Here is an 18,235-nt window from a genome sequence, read left to right on the forward strand (position 1 = left end):
AGATTAAGGGCTGATAAGATGATGGAGAAGAAGAAAACAGGGTACAGAAGAGTACGTCCGAGGTGGGTGCGGGCGGCTGTCCTGGGTCCGGGCCAAACAGCAGTGGCCTGGCAGTGCAGACAGCTCGGCGCGGAGAGTCTGACGGCAAGCCGCTTAAGCGTAGCCAGTCAGAACGTAGGCGTGGCACTTGTTGTCGGTGCCGCAGTATCCGCTGCAGCAGTTGGCCTGGCCGGCGCCAGAGCAGCCCTGGTCAACCGTGGCACACTCGCCCCAGCACTTGACAGCGACGATGGGCTGGGGAGGGCCGATGGCAACCATGGACTTGCCACTGGCCGGCTCATAAACGAGAGCAGGGGCCATCTGGCCTTCGGTCTTGAATTCGCACTGTTTGATACCATCAGCAGCGGGAGTCTCAACCAGGTTGACGTTGAGGTCAAGGCCTGGATGGTGTACATGTTAGCATATGGCTTATGAGATTGGCGCACAATGTGAGTGGATGCTGTAGGAATGTTGGACTTACGGGAAGTATCGTGAAACTGGCCGTCGGCAGGGAAGGACAGCTCGTAGCCAGTGGCAGCGGCGTGGAAGTAGAACTTGAGGGTTCTAGCGTCGCGGGACTCAATCTGCGAAGGAGCAGCAGAGACAGCGGCGACGGTAGCCAGAATGGTAGCCAGAGAGAACTTCATTTTGAATAAGATTAAGGATGAGCTTCAAGAGAGCAATGAGTATAGAGTAATGTAATGTAAGAGAAGATGCTTGGTGGTGATGATGCAAGAGATGAGTTGATGGTGAGGGCTTCTTTTCTTTCTCTCCTGAATTATTGAGACGAGGAAGGCCCTTCTTATAGTCGTTGGAACTTGTCGATTTCTCGCCAGAGACGGCGCAACATGTCACCTTCTTCTGGGCATTCTCTGCCTGGGTTTCTCTTACATGATGATATCACACCTGCTAAGTCATGGGACACTACACCTCGTCTTCGAGCTACATACTAGCAAGACAGGGCCGATCTCGTTTTCTTCTTTTCTCCTCTTATTTTCCGAGCTCCTTTGCAATGGCATAGCCTGCAAGCTTACTTTGGCTTGGCCAGTGTTAGCTTCACTTGGCTGGTATTCCTGCCACTCAAGCAGCAGAGAATCCGATCGAATAGCGGGAGAAATTGTTAGCTTGGCCCAAGCTCTGCGTTGATTTCGGTGTAGATCTCTCCCTCTCTCTGTCTCTGGCCCCCCAACTCCCCCGTAAGATGCAAAATTTGTGGAGGTTCTATTGCCACACAGTGCATTACCTAGACAAGCACAAATCAACATGAGAATCCGGATTCACAGAGTAGCGCCTTTACCCAACCGTATTATACGCATGGTTAGCTATACGCACTTAGGTTGAACAAGTTCTCGGCGATGCCAAACTCGGTCCAGGCGTGAAGCTGGAAAGTCAAGGGGGCCACTTTGAAGCCTAGACGAAATATATTGTGACAGGCTGAAGCTCGATTGAGCCCGCCCAGCGCCCAAAGTGATACAGAAAGCATGGGCGCACTGTATTCTCCTTGTAGGCACTTTTTCCTTCGGCAGTGAAGTTTGACTACGCTTGGCTCGGCCGTCTAAGCTTGTGTCGCTCCTGGTGCGGAGGAACACTCCCGGATTCTCCGGGTGGGTGTGTGCTTGAAACGAAACAACTAAGTAAACGAAACAAAATACAAGTGTACTAAGAGAGTCAGCAGACTTATACGCCGTTGATGAAGGCAACTCCAAAAATGGAACATGGGCTAACTGCGGGCCTTTATGCTTGCAACTTTGTATGTATGCACTTGTGCGCTTATACGAGGTCTTCGTTGGCTTCGTTAGGCTGCGGCAGTATCACAGATTCAAGGGGGGCTAAAGCCTCAAGGTTGTTTGCTTACCCTGACCAGCCAGACACTTTTTTTTTTCTTCTTTGCATGAATTCCAAGCCCTAACTCGATGTTGCAGCGCAGGTTTATCTTGGTTGATATTGCCTATGCTTTTTCGAAAGACGTATTCTCCTCATATGCCTCCATGGCAACGGCAGGCTTTCCATATCGACTTTCGTTGACAACTAGTCAATATCTCTGCCCTCTTGTGCCCATGGATATATGTAGAAATTTGCCGCTTACTCTTGTTCTAGTGACTCGAGTCTGACTCTGACTTTTGTAGAACATGGGCTCCTCGAGTCCGGTCTTGCTCTGTTAACTGCTTCGTCTCGTGGTCTGCTGAAAACAATACGAGTCCAATCCCGGCCATCACAGTCAGCCGGTCGAGGCGAGGTGACATTGTACCTGTAGAACAAACTCCCCATCAAGAGACAAGACACCAAGACAACACAGTGCTGATATTTGTCTGCCAATCCCACCCCAGAAAGTGTGGCCCCAAGGAGTCTGTCTGTGCTGGAAGCAAGCAACTCCTCCCCCCTCCGTAATAACACCTGTTGTGTGTTTGCCTTGTCGTCGAGGGCAATGTTGCCACCCGTGGGACAGATGTTGCCATCGTTGTTGGGCATGGTTAACCGCGAATTTCTCTCTTAGCCCAAAAGACCCTTCTCCGGCTCGTGCGAGCCTTGTGACGTCATTGGCCAGCTTCGGGGAGACACACACATTGTCCTTGAACCCTATCTCGTGGCTGCAGACCCTTATGCTCACCAAAAAGTTTCCATGTTCTCCGTTTCCTGGAGGCAATGTTTCTGGCGATCTTGTTCCTGATTGTGATAGTAATGAACTTTTGCCGACTTCTTGACTATACGACCTTGTGCATAAGGGGATGTTTGGAGAAGATCTCCGGGGCGAGTCAAGGCCCCAAGAGCTGTCGCGGTTAGCTTTCAGCTTCTAGTGCGAATGCATGTACTCGAGTTACCCTACTGGGCTGTGGCTGATCTGATCTTTGGGTTCTGTGTGCAGCCTTTTTTTTTTTTTCATCATTTTGGCGTCCAGTTAGATAGCCGACCATCTCCAATCTAAAAATAACCAGGCGGCTAGTTTTACATTTTGCTGACGGCACTTTGGCTTGGCTCCCCTTCCTTGCCTGCATGCTACTAACACTCACGGTAACCCAGGAACTTGATGCGGGTGTTGAGGCCTTCTCTTCGAGTCCACCAGAGCATGCACAAGATGGCATGGGGCACTTGAACACTGATGCAGGTAACGTTATACTTGGCCGGGGACAACTCGACGAAAGATGGCCTTCTGCTGGTTCACATGCTTCACTATAGGGACCATGGCACGAGGCAGGCCTGAACATGAATATCCAGAGGTCTGGCCTGGCCTGTTCCAGCAGTTATACTTGGACTTGATGCATAGTTGCATACATGTGGCTTGAAGTCTGGTCTCTCCGTCTCATGGCTCGTATGTGTGAATCGTTGCTTTTGGAGCAGGACCCAGGATCCCGCTTTGAAGCGCTTGGACTGACTAACCAACCCAAGCGGTTTGTATAGGCCCTCTTGGAGTCTTTGGAGAATGGTTGTCTCGCGGTTTTCGATGTCTAGCTTGCCTTGGTTATGGAATGGTAATCTGTAGATATGTACAAAAGGTCTGGCATAAGTTCACCGAAATCTTGACTTGAAATGTAGCGGCATTCGAGCGGTGTGACTACATCTCGGCCTAAACAACTTTCACGGCTTACTTGCTTGGATGTACCAACTAGTGCAAGGCACAATTAGATGTTTGAATGCGCAGCAGCATTGATCAGAACCAACCTTTCCCAGCGTAATTCGTAATGTAATGTCTAGTAAAGCATACGACGCAAGAGCTCTCCATCTTCAGGAGCTGCGCAATCTTTTTGACCAACTAGGCGCCGCCCTCCCCCGCCCACCACCCTGTTGGTCCTCTCTTACTGGGGCAAGAGAACCCTCTCCACCAACCCCATCCATCGCCGCCATCGCCGCCATCGCCAGACGCGCCAGGACTCTCGAAATGGAAGCCGTCGCAGCCTGGTGGAAGGAGGCGGCCTCACCACTATACAAAGAACTCACCTCTCACCTCCCCGGCACTTTGTGCCCTGGTAATCTCCACCAACCGGCGTGCTGCGGCTACGCCATGCTAGCCAGAGGGATACACAACCCCCTCCATACATCCCAACAACAACGCCGATGTCAGGGCAATCCACAATTCAACTGGTTTGGGCAGCAGGTCTCCTTTTTCCGTCGACCACACCCACAGTCACTCCATACACTCAGCAGCATTTCATAATAAGATAGGAGGAGACTGATATGAAGATGGTTAGAGAAATTTATTGGCAGTTTTGGGGTGAGGTTGAATATGTCAGTGAATCGTTGCTCTCGTCTCATATTGATGCATCCGCCAACCCTAAAGACTTTTCTATCCCTAAGAATGAGCAGGGTCGCTACCCACGACCGAGGGCACACACTGGATCTGGTCATCGCGAACTCCCCCGGAGCCTGGGCTGATATCCCCTCTGGCCTAGACACGACCTCGGACCACAGCACTCTATTCTCCAAGTTCCTATTTGGGCCCCAGCCTGCCCTCCCCGCTGCTCCCGGGCTACACCCTCGGTCCTTCCCAGTTCAAGAGGCTCAAAGAGACGTTCGTGTCCTTTCCGCTGGACGAGCTCCCACCGGCGGACTCCCCGGCCGACCCGAATACGCTGGCCAGGGCAGTGGTGAGACTCAACACGGTTACAGATATGGCGTTGGTAGTTTCCATGAACAGACGCAGACCTAAAAGCCAAAAGGGAACCCCTTGGTGGAACGGCGAGTGCAGGACAGCCAAAGCCGCGTACGAGACGGCTCTGTCGCTGGGCGACGAGACCTCCATCGACATGACCAAGAGGTGCCTTCGCAATGCCGTCAGAAGAAACAAACGGGCCTTTTAGAGAAACAAAACTAACACTCCTAAAGAATAGAGAATCTCTAGCGGTCACTCTCAAGGAAAAAACCTCACTGCTTAAGCACCATCTGCTAAAAAAAGGTAACACTTCCCGTAATATCAACACACACTCCTACCTCACCCCTATCATCAACACCCGCCAAGATTACCAGAAGTTCATAACAGCCCTTGCCGCGGTAGCCCGCGATGCGCGCATCTGGGAATACATCACTCCCGAGAGCGACCGCGTGCCTTGGCTTACTCTGCCTGCGGAACCAATCGAAGAAAACATTGCCCACTTGCCGGTTGTTCCGTACCCGGTTTACCCAGCCGGAACGAGTGCCTCGGTCCAATCCTTGCATGGAGATGGCAATAGCAGCATGGAGCCATCCGAACCCAGAGTCGGAGTGACTACTCGGCGGGGAAGACGGGGACGACTCTCTGCTACGCTGACCCCTAGAAGCGTAGCTCCTTCACCCATTCAACCTACATAGATCATTGATTCACACAACAACTCTGACCTTAATAAAGCCAAGTCATTATTATTACAGTTACCCTAGATATCCAGGGCGTCTCCGACGCCGTGCTCCCCGGCCGGCTCCAGTGCCGCCTGCGCGAACAAGGATGGCCCGCCACGCTGATGAGATGGGTTGGCTCCTTCATGGACGGCCGGAAAGGACACATCCGGCTCGCGTCTCATCGCACGCCAGACAGGCACCTCAGCTGTGAGGTCCTCCAAGGGTCACCTATCTCCCCTATTCTCTTCATGCTGTTCCTACAACCGATGTTCGACTCGAGAAGAAAGTTCGGGTACGCCGACAACGTCGCGATTGTCGCGAGAGGCAAAACTCCAGACGAGGCCACGAGAGCAGTCGAGATGGATCTCGGGAAGATGGCGGAGTGGACGTCCGACAATGGCCTGCGCTTTGCGCCCCACAAGACCGAGGTTATTCACTCCACCCAGTCTTCCAGACACTCCCACCCCCCGGTACAAATGGGCGGGACAACTATCACCCCCAGGAAATCGGTGAGGTAGCTCGGCTTTTGGCTTGACCCTCGCCTAACCTTCAACACCCACGTGGAGACATGGGCCGCCAAGGGGCTCAAGGCCGCACACTTCCTACGCTCGCTCTCCAACACCACACAAGGCCTACCAGCCGAAATGGCCAGACTGGCAGTCAAAGGGTGCGTCATTCCCCTAATCTTCTACGGCTACGGCGCCTACTGGCCTGTGAGCAACTTCGCGCGAGGGGACCGATTGGTCTCAACCGGCTCCAAAAAGCGCGTTGAAACGCTGGACAAGGCACTCCGGGTCGCCATGAGATCCATCCTGTCGGTTTGGAAGACTTTTCCGACCGCGGCATTCCACTGAAAAGCGGCTATCTCGCCCGCCCTCCTCATCCTCGAGGACACGAAGCGCAAGCTTGCCGCCAGGGTCATAACGCTTGACCCCCGACACCCCGTAGTGGCGAGACTGAACGCCAGCTCCGAAACAAGACTGGGCCGTCTACTGACGGCTATCCTGACACGCCCCCCAGACCGATTCTTCAGCCCCCGGCCGGAGCCGAAGACCAAAGAGTCCTTGGACAGAGCGGGCTTCGAGCGAAAATGCGCTAGGCGAAACATCCTGATCTAACCCGACGGTTCGATGTCCGCGGACGGGTCCGTGGACTGGGGCTACGTCATCACACAAGGCGGCCTCTATGTCACGGTAGGCTCAGGTTCCCTGGGCTCCAATCACGAGGTGTATGATGCGGAGGCTGTGGGCGCCCTCGACGGGCTGAAGGCCGCCTTCCGATCCATAGCCACAAATGAATAGAAATATGGAATTACTTACCTGGGATGCAGAGAGGGGGAATAAAATATGAGAATGTGTAGATCGTGCGGATGTGATGGTGGCATTACATCAAGGATACGACAGATTTGGGAGGTTATGACATTATATAGCTGTGAATTAAACTGAAGGTTTATTCATAAACATGTGATCTTTCTGTAACCACAGCTGATAGCCGCTCTGCTGTATTTCTCTCTGCTCCTCCTCCTGTCTTGTGTTTTCCGCTTTCTTTCTTAACAACGATGCACTCATGGCAAGACAGTCTCCGAAACGACAACTTGACGATCGTTCACTGTCCGATCCGGAACCTCCAGCAAAGAAAAGCAAGACACGAAGCAAGACTGAACTTGAGGCTTAACTAACTGGTGCAATGCAAAAGCGAGATAGTTAAATGTGCAGCAAAATCGATCAAAACCAACCTGTGCCGGTGTAATACATAATGTGATATCTAGTAAAGCATACGAAAAAGAAAACAACCCTTAACCACCACTAACGCCGGCCTCGCTCCACATGAATCCGACCCGAGCGTCCATGTGCCGCTGCACCCTGCTCTCCATTAATCAATTCCCTGGGGCGCTCTCGCCGCTGACGGCCTCTTCCGTCGTTGAGCTTGCGCATGCGCCGTCTCTCCCGGCGGATCTGCTTAGTCAGTGCCATAAGCTCCACCATCTCGCTGCTCCCCACGTAATCCGAGACATGGAAGAAGAGGTCAGTCTCTTTAAAGCTGTAGCCGCGAGCTCGCAGCGCAGACCTGCTAACCAGTTCTTTCGCGATTTCCGTCCACCGCTCTGCACGCTGCCGCCGAGACGGCTTGACGGCAATCGTCACGTCATCTCTCTTTCGGTCGCGCTCGCGGTCTCGTCTGCGGCCATCGGGGCCTCGCGATTTCGTCCGTGAAGCCGGCCCCAGCGCATGGTCAGCCTCGTCTTTGGAATCCAAAACGAGCCGCGCCCGGCGTGCGCCGCTGTGCCGCCGCCACGTGACCTCGGCCGAGGCTCCGCCGGCGCCGTCCATGCGAATGCGTTTTGTGCCAGGCGGCACTTCAACGATGGACCAGTCCTGCGTGATACCATCGACGGCTTCACCGAAGCGGCCGGTGGCGTTGATGCGCGCGGTGATTTCGTGTGCTTCTTCGTCGGCGTCTGGGTCGCCGGTAATCAGGACCAGATTCTGGTTGTGAGGCTGGTCAAGCTGGAGCTGGGTGTCGCGGTGTGTGAGCAGAGGAGCGGCTGAAGATGCACGGCGCTGGAGCTTGGGGTGTGAGATGCGGATGGTGGGTTCCTCTGCGGGCGCAAGGCGGCGGCTTGGGCGGTCGGTTTGTTCGATTTCGATCTGAATGGTGTTGCCGTTCAGTAGAATGGGCCGCGAATGCGACTGAGATCGCGACTGCGATCGTGGCCGGGGCGTTTTGGGAGGCTGAAGCCGCACTTGGGATTGCGGGCGGGCGTTGATAGTACCTGAACATGTGTTAGCAAGGACTCTCACCACTGCGGAAGCTCGGGGGTGTATCAGCAACATACCGTGGTCAATATTGGTGAAGTGAGTAATGACTTCTCGCTCGATTGTAGGCTCGAAAACGCTTGGTACCTGTTCCGGGCCCGGAGCAGGGCGCGATGCAGATCTGCAGCGCAAGGCGGAATCAACGGCCGAGCGAGACAACGACCTCTTGCGCGCGGCAAGCTCAGACGCCGATCGGGGCATGGGCTTCTGGTGTTCAAAGTCGGATTCCTGTCCAGCCTCGCTTTCGTCACACGAGTCACAGGAGTCGGTATACGAAAACTCGGAAGTCTCCTCGCTTGCATGATAGATGATGTGGAAGCCATCGGTGTTAGCATAGCGCTCCTGCGGCAGCACCGGCGTCATTACCCGGCGGGGATACGTCCGGTCGGGCTCCAGGTTTTGGTCGTGGTAGCCGCCAGCTTGCGGCATGATGCACGTGACTTGCGGCCGCCGCGCGTAGACATCGCTGCCGGGCTGGGAATGGACTACTATCTGCTGCTGGCTGGTGCGTTGGTTGTCGTTATAGAGCCAGGCCGGAGTCGGCCGGGAAGAGGGGCGGAAGTCCTCAACGACAGATGTGTGACGCCGGCGCTGTTCGCTGTCAGAAAAGTAGACGTCGTCGCGGAAGCGAGCATGGGCCATTGTGTATAGCAAGTAGATTAGAAGCGGAACGATGTGTTAGTTGTGTTTGCAACTGTGTAGTTATGTAATTATGAAGATTGTGACAGGGTAGCCAGACGCAATGGCACCTGAAGTGTCCGGGGGAGGCTCCGGGGTGTAAGTGTGCTTGAAGGGAGCTTTAAAGAAAAGAAAAGAAACAAGAGCTTGCTGACGAGAAGAAACTTGGAGGTTTTCATATCATCTAGCCATAGGACATGCCGCCGTATTTAACATTTTTTCAAGGCGCAAGAATCGAGAAGACTTCACCTTGGCTCGTGACCGGTCTGGCCAGACACAAAGACTGAAGTCGCCAGGCAGCTTTTGGGTCCTTGTCATGGGCCCTGGGCTATCTGCATGTGCTCTGCCTCGCTTCCCAGGCCCCCCCGCCAACGCGCATCCCGGCATAGCATGGCCAAAAGAGGCTTAACTCGCACAGAAGCTGGTCCCTCACAACCGAGAATTGGGCAGTGATGTTGCTGCTCTTCCTCTGATTTGCATGGTCAGGCATCACATTCCAGTTAACTGTCCTTTGACGGGGAACCACGGATCTCGCAGCTCAGGTCCATCGGCACAGCACAGTCTTGCCGTCTTTAATCTACTAGCAGCCTAAGTCTAGCCTGGTCTAACCCAACACAAGCTTTGTTAAAGCTGCCAACTATGCTGCAATAGCACCGTCACAATGACGCCCTGTGGGTAACTCTACGCGACGTGGGAAATTTCTTGAATAGGCGCTCATTGGCTTCCTTTGGCTCAGCTCTGCGGTGGCCTTGTCTCGTCTTAGGTGCTGACTCATGCCTATGTTGCCGGGAACTGTCTGACACAGCTCTTCGGCGTGGCTCTACGGATCGGCTGGTCTTCAAGCATAGCCGCCCTGCCTATACAGGAAAATAAAGGAGAAACAGAACGACAGAAAAGAGGTTATTGTTCCTGGAAGTGCACCACAGCCAAGAATCGGGGAGCATTAACTGTATGACACGAGATGACCTCATGGCGGTGTCCTTTGTGATCCCCGCTTTTGTCGTCTCCATGCCGTGCTCTTGATTTTCCCTGTTCTCTGCCTTGGGCCATGGCAAGCCAGACCAGCTCTCCCTCTCGTCTCTTCTCCCTTTTCTGCCATTTCTCATGCATGGTCACGATAGAGACACCAGGCTGCAATACGCAGGATCCCTGGCATTTTCCTAGACCAGACGGCAGCATCCACTCTGGTTGTCAGTCTGTATTTCCGCGCAGGATTCAAGCTTGTGGGGCTTGGATGTGAGGAGCTTTGGCAATCAGGAAACCTTCTCTCGGTGACAGGCGACAGGCGGCGACAGGGGTGGGCTCTCTCCTCCCAGCAGCGAGCGAGGGCTCCCAGGTGGCTGTGAGGCTTTGCTGCCAGCCGATTCATTCATTCGTCTGGCCCAGTCTACCTGGTTGGTCCAGTCGGCTGGGCTAGAGCCCGCCTCTTCCCTCTTGGCTTTCCAACAGCCGCCAACATCGACCGGTTTTAGACGCCACGATCGACCGTTACATTCACTTGTAGTCTTTTCATGGCTGAGCTCCCGTGGCAGTTGCTCCCTGAAACCTGAGGTAATTGTCAATTGTTACGGGCCGAGTCCACGCCGAGTCCAGTGGCCAATGGCCATCGGCCAATAGCCAGCGGCCAACGGATGCAACGTCCCCGAGTTTGGCAGCTACCGGCAAGTCAATAAAGGCAACTCCGGCCACGTAGCCATGCGCGTAGGAGCTATAACTAGAAGCTCCTTCCCCGATGTAAGACCGCGGGCCATTCCTTTGATTATTAATAAGCCAAGGCCAAACACTACAAAACCAACCGGGCCTGGCGTCTCGCTGTCACTACGTCGTTGCTGCTCCAAGTCAACAAAGTACTTTGCTTGCTCAACTCGAAACAATGGCTCCTTTGAATGTCGGTGTTGTTGGCTATGGGTAAGCACCAGCCCCCCCCTCTCTCCTAGATTCCACACCAATGCAGTACCACGCATTATGGCGACTAACACATGACATCATTCTCGCCGCACAGTCTCTCGGCCAAGGTCTTTCACATTCCCTTTGTCAGCCTAGTCGATGACCTAAACCTTTATGCCATTGTCCAGCGCGCGCCATCCGCTGCCAACTCTGCGCCTGCTGACCACCCCTCAGCGAAGCACTACACCACCACTGACGCTCTCTTTGCCGACCCTGCTGTTGACATTGTCATCATCACGACCCCGCCCGGCTCCCACTTTGCTCTGACCAAGGCGGCCATTGACGCTGGCAAGCATGTACTGTGCGAGAAGCCGTTTGTGCCCACCAGCGCCGAAGCCACTACACTCATCGATCTGGCCAAGAAGAAGGGCGTGCTTCTGTGCGTCTACCAAAACCGCCGGTGGGATGCAGACTTCCAGACGCTGAAAAAACTCCTTGACGCTGGCGCCCTGGGCCGTGTGTTCGAGTTCCAGACCCACTTTGACCGTTATCGTGCGGAGAAGCCGGTGAACTGGAAGGGCGCCCTAACTGTTGCTGAGGGTGGTGGCCCTGTGTTTGATCTTGGCTCGCATCTTATTGACCAGGTGTACTCGCTTTACGGCATGCCGGACCGTGTTTATGCCAACCATGTGTCCCAACGTGACGGAGCATTCACTGTCGATGAGGCAGATTCGTTGAATGCGCAGCTCAGCTACGACAAGCTCGGCTTAAGCGTCTTTGTGCGCATCAGCGTCATGTCTACAGAGGTACAGCAACCTCGCTTCTGGATACGCGGTACCAAGGGCAGCTTCTACAAGACAGGTCTAGACACGCAGGAGCCGCAGCTCAAGGCCGGCATGAAGTTTGATGATCCGAACCTGGGTGCCGAGGGCCCCGAGTGGTATGGCCAGCTAACCAAACTCCAAAGCGATAATACCTTTACCAAGGAGACTGTGCCCACTATCAAGCCGACTACATACAAGCCGCTATTTGAGAAGCTAGCCAGTGCCGTGTCTTCAGGAAAGTGGGAGGATCTGCCAGTGCCGGCTGATCAAGCTCGTGATGTCCTGAAGATCATCGAAGCCGTGATCAAGAGCTCGCGGGAAGGAGTCCAGGTCAAGCCTTAAACAATGAAAAGGGCGATTTTGTTGGCCAAGTAACTAGTTGAACATATTTTTCAAAGTATAATAATTATCTCAAATTGATTCTCACAAGGGTATACTTTCTCGCTACACGCAAAACAACAGACATCCAACACATGACAAAACTATGACAACCAAAAATGCCAAAAAAAGAAAAAGCAAAGTAAAACCATCGGGGAGAATACGTAATGCCAAATGCTTCAAGCTGATGCCGAGAACTTCACATTCTGGCCAAAACAACAAGTCAACCCAGCCCAAGCACAAAAAGACCGCGGCTATGCGATAACCAAGGAGATAACCACAAAGGGCCAAAATTACTACTACCTTTCTCGCCGCAGGCCAGACTAGCCCATGAGAGCCTGAATCATGCGGCGGGCAAAATGCGACACGACCAAGATGCCGCCCAGCACATTGTACACCTCGATGAACTCGAACGGGTACTTTGTGCGCACCGCCGTCTCAATGTAGTCCTTCTTGGCAAGCTCGCTGGTGGGGAAGCGGCCGGTAGTCAGGTATTCTTCCATGAGCGCATCCTTTTCGTACCAGCGCTCGCGTAGCCAGCAGTCAAACTCTTCGCACGTCTCCAACGGGATGTCGGCAATCCGGAAGCGGCGCCAGTGGAAGTTGACGGACCGCGGAGGTCGCCCCTGGAAGTAGGTGCTCTGGAGGGTAAAGTAGTCTTCGCCATAGCCCCCTCGCCTGTTTGTTTTCAATAGTCAGAATGCCGGCTTCACTGATACTTCCACGGCGTGGGAAGCCAAGAAATGGGGGGCAGAACTTACGGGATGCCCTCGTAGGCAACTGTGCAGTCGTACAAGTACTCAACCGAATGGTCTAGTTGTTTTAGGCAAAAATAGGTTCCTGTGCTCCGGGGAAGCAGCATGTGCTCGGGGTTCTTGATGCCCATCTTGTTGGCCCAATTTTGCGAGCGCGGCCGGCTGTTGGGCGAGATGTTTGTGCCCTCTGGAAACAGCAGCAGCCACATCGGATCCATGTATTCAGTGCCATCAGGTGCCACATGCGACTCCTTTAGCTTGTCCAAGCGATATGCCATGCGCGGCTGGTCGACAGCCATCTTGCGTGACATGAAGATGAAGCGGTAGAGCTGCATGCCTATGCCGAGGATGGGTACTTTCTTGAGAGACTCCTTGAGAATAATGTAGATGTGGCCATGCATGGGCGGCTTATTGGCATAGCCAACCCACCACAGATACAGCCAGTCGGTATAGATTTGGTGGTTTGCAATGAGAACTAGGCGCTCGGGAAAGTCAAACTCTACACGGCCGTCCGCAGTGCGGCGCATCTGGTTCGCGACTGAGTCGTCGCCGCTGATGCGGATCGTTGTTGGACCCCACCATTGCGTGACGGTGATAGCGAGCAAGGCAAACGACTGTTTGGTCAGAGCGATGTACGAGTAGTAGAGTGGTCGGTTGATCCAATATAGAGGAGATCCGAGGACCTGGGTGATCAGAATGCTATGGCCAGAAAGCCTTCCGTCAGTCCTGTACGGCTATTTTGAACAACAGATGGGGGAAGGAAAAAAAAAAGTAGCAAAGCACCTTGCATTTCAGAAAAAGCAAGACCGCGGCAAAGACAAAGGAAGAACCTACGCTAAGCAACCGACGATGAAGTAGATTGCCAGAACAGCACCGCGCGCAAATTGCATCAGCGGGCCATGTTTGACTTCGCCGCCGGGGTGCACATTAACAGCTGCGCCTTTAAGCAGAGCATTCATGGCGGTGGGCATGCGGGAGGGATTCACAATAAGCGTACTTGGAGGGTGTCGGCGTCGGTAGGAACAAAGAAGGGTATTTATTATAGGTAACAGGCAAAAAGAATGGAGAGAGAAGAGGGGCGGAAAAGAGAAGAAAGAAGGACCGTGGTTCTCGAAGGCGTGAGTAAAAACTATCGTGGCGCTCCAGGCAAATCGAAAGGTGGAAGACACACAGGCAAGTTACTTTAGGCAAGTGCAGTTGAGCCGGCTTTTGCTAACTGGAAAGAGCTCGAGTCAACCTTTACAGAACGAGAAAAAGAACAACAGCGATGAGATAATAGGGGAAAGAGCGTGTTTGTTAGGCCGCAGTTGCTTTCTCCAGAGGATCTCCTCTTGTTCGAGTCCCAGGCCAAAATGGTCATGCAAAAGCTTCCGTGTGTATCAGGGTATAGCTATCCTTTTTTTTCTTCCTCTTGTGTTATTCTTTTTAGCTTGGGGGGGCATTCAAGTTCCTCCGGGGGTCCGAGAAAAAAAAAGAGACAGCCCACAGCTATGGGAAAGCCTAGTTCTCGCCGGGCTGAAGCGAAGACGGTGACGTCGGATCGTGCGGGGTGAACAGACAGCTCGGTATTGAACTTCTGCCTAGGTGGGATTAGATGATGTGTTATAGATTGCGACTTCCCTTGCTCTCCCTGCTGGCATTCGGGTCTCGGCTTCGCAAGGCCCAGGAAAAAAGAGGAGGTTGTGCAGTCTAATATATATCCCAGCTGCCTTGTGCTTATCACCTGAACTACCGGATAGGGCGGATCAAACGTACAGCCATATAATCACTCGTGACTCGCCTGCTGTCGCCGTAGTACTTGTTACATATCCAACCAACTCAGTCAAGCAACTTGTCAAGCTTCTGGAACACATGTTGTGTCTCATGCGAATGACGCATTTTCGCTCATGAAATCTGCCAGTAAAGCTTAAAGATGATGAGCCAAGCTTAACGTTGGACGCAGGTAGCGGGCTCTATTCTCGTAAGCAATTCCGGTGCTCTTTCGCTCTGTTTTACCCAACACTGCCTCCAAAATAAGCATCCACCGGTCCTTCACATGCTTTGAAGACAGCTGTTTTTAAGACATCGACATCACCGCACGCATGCAACAGGCGACATTCCTAGAGTATGACATGTAACCCTAATGCATTTGAGTCAACGCTCTTATCGATAAGACGGTAAACCCTTGCCAAAATCATCCATTGTCATAGTCTGTTTCAACTACAATTTGACCTGGGGTAACTAACGTCATTTATCGCATGATGATAAGTGACTTACTTGTGGTTTTCAATATCTATCCCTCACTTTCAGGTCTACGGAAACCTCGTTGATATAGACAGCATCTATGGTTGACCCCCGCCAGCTCAACAAGTCTGCCCAGCTTCATAATACACTTGGTAGTCCCAGACAGAATAATAAGCCACAATGAGAATACCATTAGCTACATCGTCTGTCGTCAAGAGGCAGATTCTTTGCCCAAGTAATCGGGCTTACTGGCGCACACCCACGGCGACTAGCTTGATTCCCCAAACCCCAAATCTGCATCACCACAACCAATCAAGATGCTTCTCCAGAACTAGCGCCCGCTTTGAACTGCGTAATATCGACCTCCTCCCGGACCGCCTGTCTCCGCGCTACCCGCGCAACATCCCCGGTGCTGAAGACACCCAGTCCTTCATGTCGCTGAGCTGGCCGCGGCCGCCACGCACCGTGCTCCTGGTACCGAAGCTGCTAACGCCGCACGTCATGGAGGACATGTGCAAGTTTGTCGCCTACATTTGGGCCAACTACCCGGGCCTCAACATTGTGCTCGAGCAGCAGGTCGCAGAGGTCATGCACGAGAAGCTGCCATGCCCCGTCTTTACCGGTCCAGACTTTTGCCTCCCGGCCAAAGTCGACATCATCACCACGCTCGGCGGCGACGGCACAATCTTGCGCGCGGCGCGCCTCTTCGGCATGCATAGCCAGGTGCCACCCATGCTGTCCTTCAGCATGGGCACGCTCGGCTTTCTCGGCGAATGGAAGTTTGACGAATACAAGCGCGCATGGCGCGAAGTCTACATGAGCGGCAGCGGCGTGCCGGCCGAGGACCTGCAGGGTCCGCACACGCAGGCGGCTGAAATAAACCGCAAGGCGTTCCCGCTCTACCAGGAGTTTAAGAATATTGCCTGGCCCGGAATCCGCGGCAAGAGCATGGGATCGCACCGCGGGTCGCGGATGCTGTTGCGCCATCGCATCAAGGTGGAGGTATACGACGAGCACGGCACAAATATAAACACAAACCTGATATCGGCAGAGGAACATGACGCCATCAAGAACATGCAAGGTAGTAGCAAGCCCCCGGCGTTTCATGCTATGAACGAGCTGCTCATCCATCGCGGCGAACACCCCCACCTGGCCATCATGGACATCTTTGTCAACGACCAGTTTCTCACCGAGGTCGTAGCCGACGGCATGCTACTGAGCACCCCCACCGGCTCTACCGCATACAGCCTCAGTGCCGGTGGTGCCATAGTCCATCCTTGGGTAAAGTGCCTTCTCATGACGCCCATTTGCCCCCGAAGTCTCTCTTTCCGCCCACTTGTTCTCCCCCTCACAGCCAAGGTAACACTGAGGCTCAGCAAGAAGAACCGTGGCCGCGATCTGGAAGTCAGTATCGACGGTAAGCGGCTCACAGGCATTTCGAGTGGAATGGAGATTCATGTAGCCGGCGAAAAACTGCAGTTCTCCGAGGAAAGAGGCTCTTGGTCGGGTGGTGTCCCGTGTGTCTTGAGGGTTCCCTTTGCTGGAAGATCTGAAGGAGATGTTACGGAGCACGATGACGGGTGGGTTGGCGGTCTCAATGGCCTTCTCAAGTTTAACTACCCATTCGGCGAACACTAAGCAGCAAAGACAACACGAGTACAAAATTCAAAACAACATGTTAAACGGCGGGGCATGTTGACACTTTCAAAAAAAAAAAAAAAAAAAAAAAAGGAAACGCTTGGTTTACGAACTCATCTTTTCTTTGGTATTGAACTTGGTACAATCGGCATTGGACATTTTGTCCCAGCCCCATCAAGTAAGCATCTACTATGTATATCTATTAGTCTAGACCCAAACGACAGCGTTCAGGCCGTCTCCCTTGTTGACGTCTCCAACGGCGCCGACCTCCAGGTTAGCCAGGAGGTTTCCAAGCTTGCCAGTGGTTTCATTTCGCTCGACAATGGCGACATTTGAAGAGGTCTGGCCAGCAATGGCAACGAGATGGCCTTCGGGGTGAATCTCAAAGTGACGGGGCATGTAGCCATGGGCGTTGGTCAGCTCCAGGAACTCAATATCGCCAGTGGCAGGGTCGATGGCGTAGGTTGCAATTGAGTCTTGCTGGGTGCCAAACGTCTCGTCACCTCTGTTGGAGAGATAGACAAAGTTGTCCTTGACCTGAATCTCAGCAGTCTTGGAGCCGGCCTTTCCAGGCTTATCGGCAGGATACGAGCTCAGGGTCTTCGCGCTGGTCAGCTCCATGCACTTTGCGCCATACTTGACGTTCCAGTGGGTGATACTGTTGCCCAACTCATTCACCATGTATAGGTTCACGGCCTTGCTAGTGGGGGACTTCCAGAAAGCACCGTGGCGGGGACCGTCGCCTCCCTGAGTAGCCGCGGCAGGGCACTCGGTCAGCTTTCCAGAGCTACCAATGCGGAAAATACGAATCAAATCAGCGCCCAGGTCAGGAACAAGCAGGTAGCAGCCGGTAGGATCGGTGAAGGTGGCGTGAGGATGGGGACTCTGCTGGCGGTCGGCGTTGGGACCAGGGGCCGACATGGTATAGACAAAGGACTGGAGAACAGCGCTCTTGTCATCCAGGGGAAGCGCCTGGGTAAAAATACTGCCATTGTCGCTGGACAAGAGGATTCATGTTAGCCAAAAGCACGCGCCAGGGGGCGTTACACGAGGGGGTTAAGCTTACTATCTAGCGCCAGCATAGTATCCGTTACCAAAGAGAACAGAATGGACGACGCCGGTGGGCGACTGGCCAATGACGGGGTTCTTCAGCTGACCATCGGCATCGACGTCGTAGGTAGCAGACACGGCGTTTGCCCCGGAGGAGTCGGCAATGTAGGCCTTCTTAGTTCCAGTCTTGTCAGTGGCAAGGGTGATCCAGCTGGGACCAGCCATGTCACCGGAGACGACTCCCGTCTGCTTCAACGTGGTCTGGTCAAAGTTGAGGGAGAACACGGAGCCACTGGAGTGGGCAGCCAGAAGGTTGGCGGCGCCAGCGCCGTTGACAAGCATGGAGAGAATCTGGTACTTCATGGTGGCGATTGGAAGTTATAGAAGCTGCTGATATCTAGTGTAAATAAAAGGAATGGATTGGATCGAGTCGGTAGAGAAAGAAAGACTGTGGCAAGAGCTATTGGCAACGAATGAAAGTAAAAGCAAAACAAAATCCTAAGCAACTCTGATGCTAAAGGGGGGAAAGTGACCTTTGGGGTTGGAAGCGAAAGAAAGACGGATGGTTGAGAGGACAGGAGGACCAGAAGTCACGATCCAAGAGAAGCGCAGCAGCTCCTTTATATAGCCCCCAACTTCCGCC

At 53.5% G+C, this 18,235-nt stretch overlaps 7 protein-coding genes across 7 annotated transcripts; 3 read left to right on the forward strand and 4 right to left on the reverse strand.

Annotated features, from left to right (window-relative positions):
• Positions 1–153: 153 nt before the first annotated feature.
• Positions 154–686, reverse strand: BROUX77_003765 (uncharacterized protein; the record flags this gene model as incomplete). Its single annotated transcript, XM_073748452.1, has 2 exons — positions 154–440; positions 521–686. The coding sequence occupies 2 exons, from the start codon at positions 684–686 to the stop codon at positions 154–156; spliced, it is 453 nt and encodes a 150-aa protein (XP_073606190.1).
• Positions 687–4,330: 3,644 nt separating this feature from the next.
• BROUX77_003766 (uncharacterized protein) lies at positions 4,331–6,197 on the forward strand (the record flags this gene model as incomplete). Its single annotated transcript, XM_073748453.1, has 4 exons — positions 4,331–4,619; positions 4,874–5,164; positions 5,386–5,852; positions 5,925–6,197. 4 exons carry the CDS (start codon positions 4,331–4,333, stop codon positions 6,195–6,197), a joined length of 1,320 nt encoding a protein of 439 aa, XP_073606191.1.
• Positions 6,198–7,148: 951 nt separating this feature from the next.
• Positions 7,149–8,801, reverse strand: BROUX77_003767 (uncharacterized protein; the record flags this gene model as incomplete). The annotated part of the gene is made up of 2 exons (XM_073748454.1): positions 7,149–8,116; positions 8,180–8,801. 2 exons carry the CDS (start codon positions 8,799–8,801, stop codon positions 7,149–7,151), a joined length of 1,590 nt encoding a protein of 529 aa, XP_073606192.1.
• Positions 8,802–10,710: 1,909 nt separating this feature from the next.
• On the forward strand, positions 10,711–11,890 carry BROUX77_003768 (uncharacterized protein; the record flags this gene model as incomplete). The annotated part of the gene is made up of 2 exons (XM_073748456.1): positions 10,711–10,745; positions 10,840–11,890. 2 exons carry the CDS (start codon positions 10,711–10,713, stop codon positions 11,888–11,890), a joined length of 1,086 nt encoding a protein of 361 aa, XP_073606193.1.
• Positions 11,891–12,249: 359 nt separating this feature from the next.
• On the reverse strand, positions 12,250–13,640 carry BROUX77_003769 (uncharacterized protein; the record flags this gene model as incomplete). The annotated part of the gene is made up of 3 exons (XM_073748457.1): positions 12,250–12,604; positions 12,688–13,380; positions 13,516–13,640. The coding sequence occupies 3 exons, from the start codon at positions 13,638–13,640 to the stop codon at positions 12,250–12,252; spliced, it is 1,173 nt and encodes a 390-aa protein (XP_073606194.1).
• A 1,444-nt stretch (positions 13,641–15,084) lies between these two features.
• BROUX77_003770 (uncharacterized protein) lies at positions 15,085–16,542 on the forward strand (the record flags this gene model as incomplete). Its single annotated transcript, XM_073748458.1, has 1 exon — positions 15,085–16,542. The coding sequence occupies one exon, from the start codon at positions 15,085–15,087 to the stop codon at positions 16,540–16,542; it is 1,458 nt and encodes a 485-aa protein (XP_073606195.1).
• A 207-nt stretch (positions 16,543–16,749) lies between these two features.
• Positions 16,750–17,955, reverse strand: BROUX77_003771 (uncharacterized protein; the record flags this gene model as incomplete). Its single annotated transcript, XM_073748459.1, has 2 exons — positions 16,750–17,539; positions 17,609–17,955. The coding sequence occupies 2 exons, from the start codon at positions 17,953–17,955 to the stop codon at positions 16,750–16,752; spliced, it is 1,137 nt and encodes a 378-aa protein (XP_073606196.1).
• Between the last annotated feature and the right edge of the window lie 280 nt (positions 17,956–18,235).

The sequence above is a fragment of the Berkeleyomyces rouxiae genome, assembly GCF_048999995.1.
Source record: "Berkeleyomyces rouxiae strain 22BRR77 chromosome Unknown BrBRR77_ptg000003l, whole genome shotgun sequence".
Taxonomy (NCBI): Eukaryota; Fungi; Ascomycota; class Sordariomycetes; order Microascales; family Ceratocystidaceae; genus Berkeleyomyces; species Berkeleyomyces rouxiae.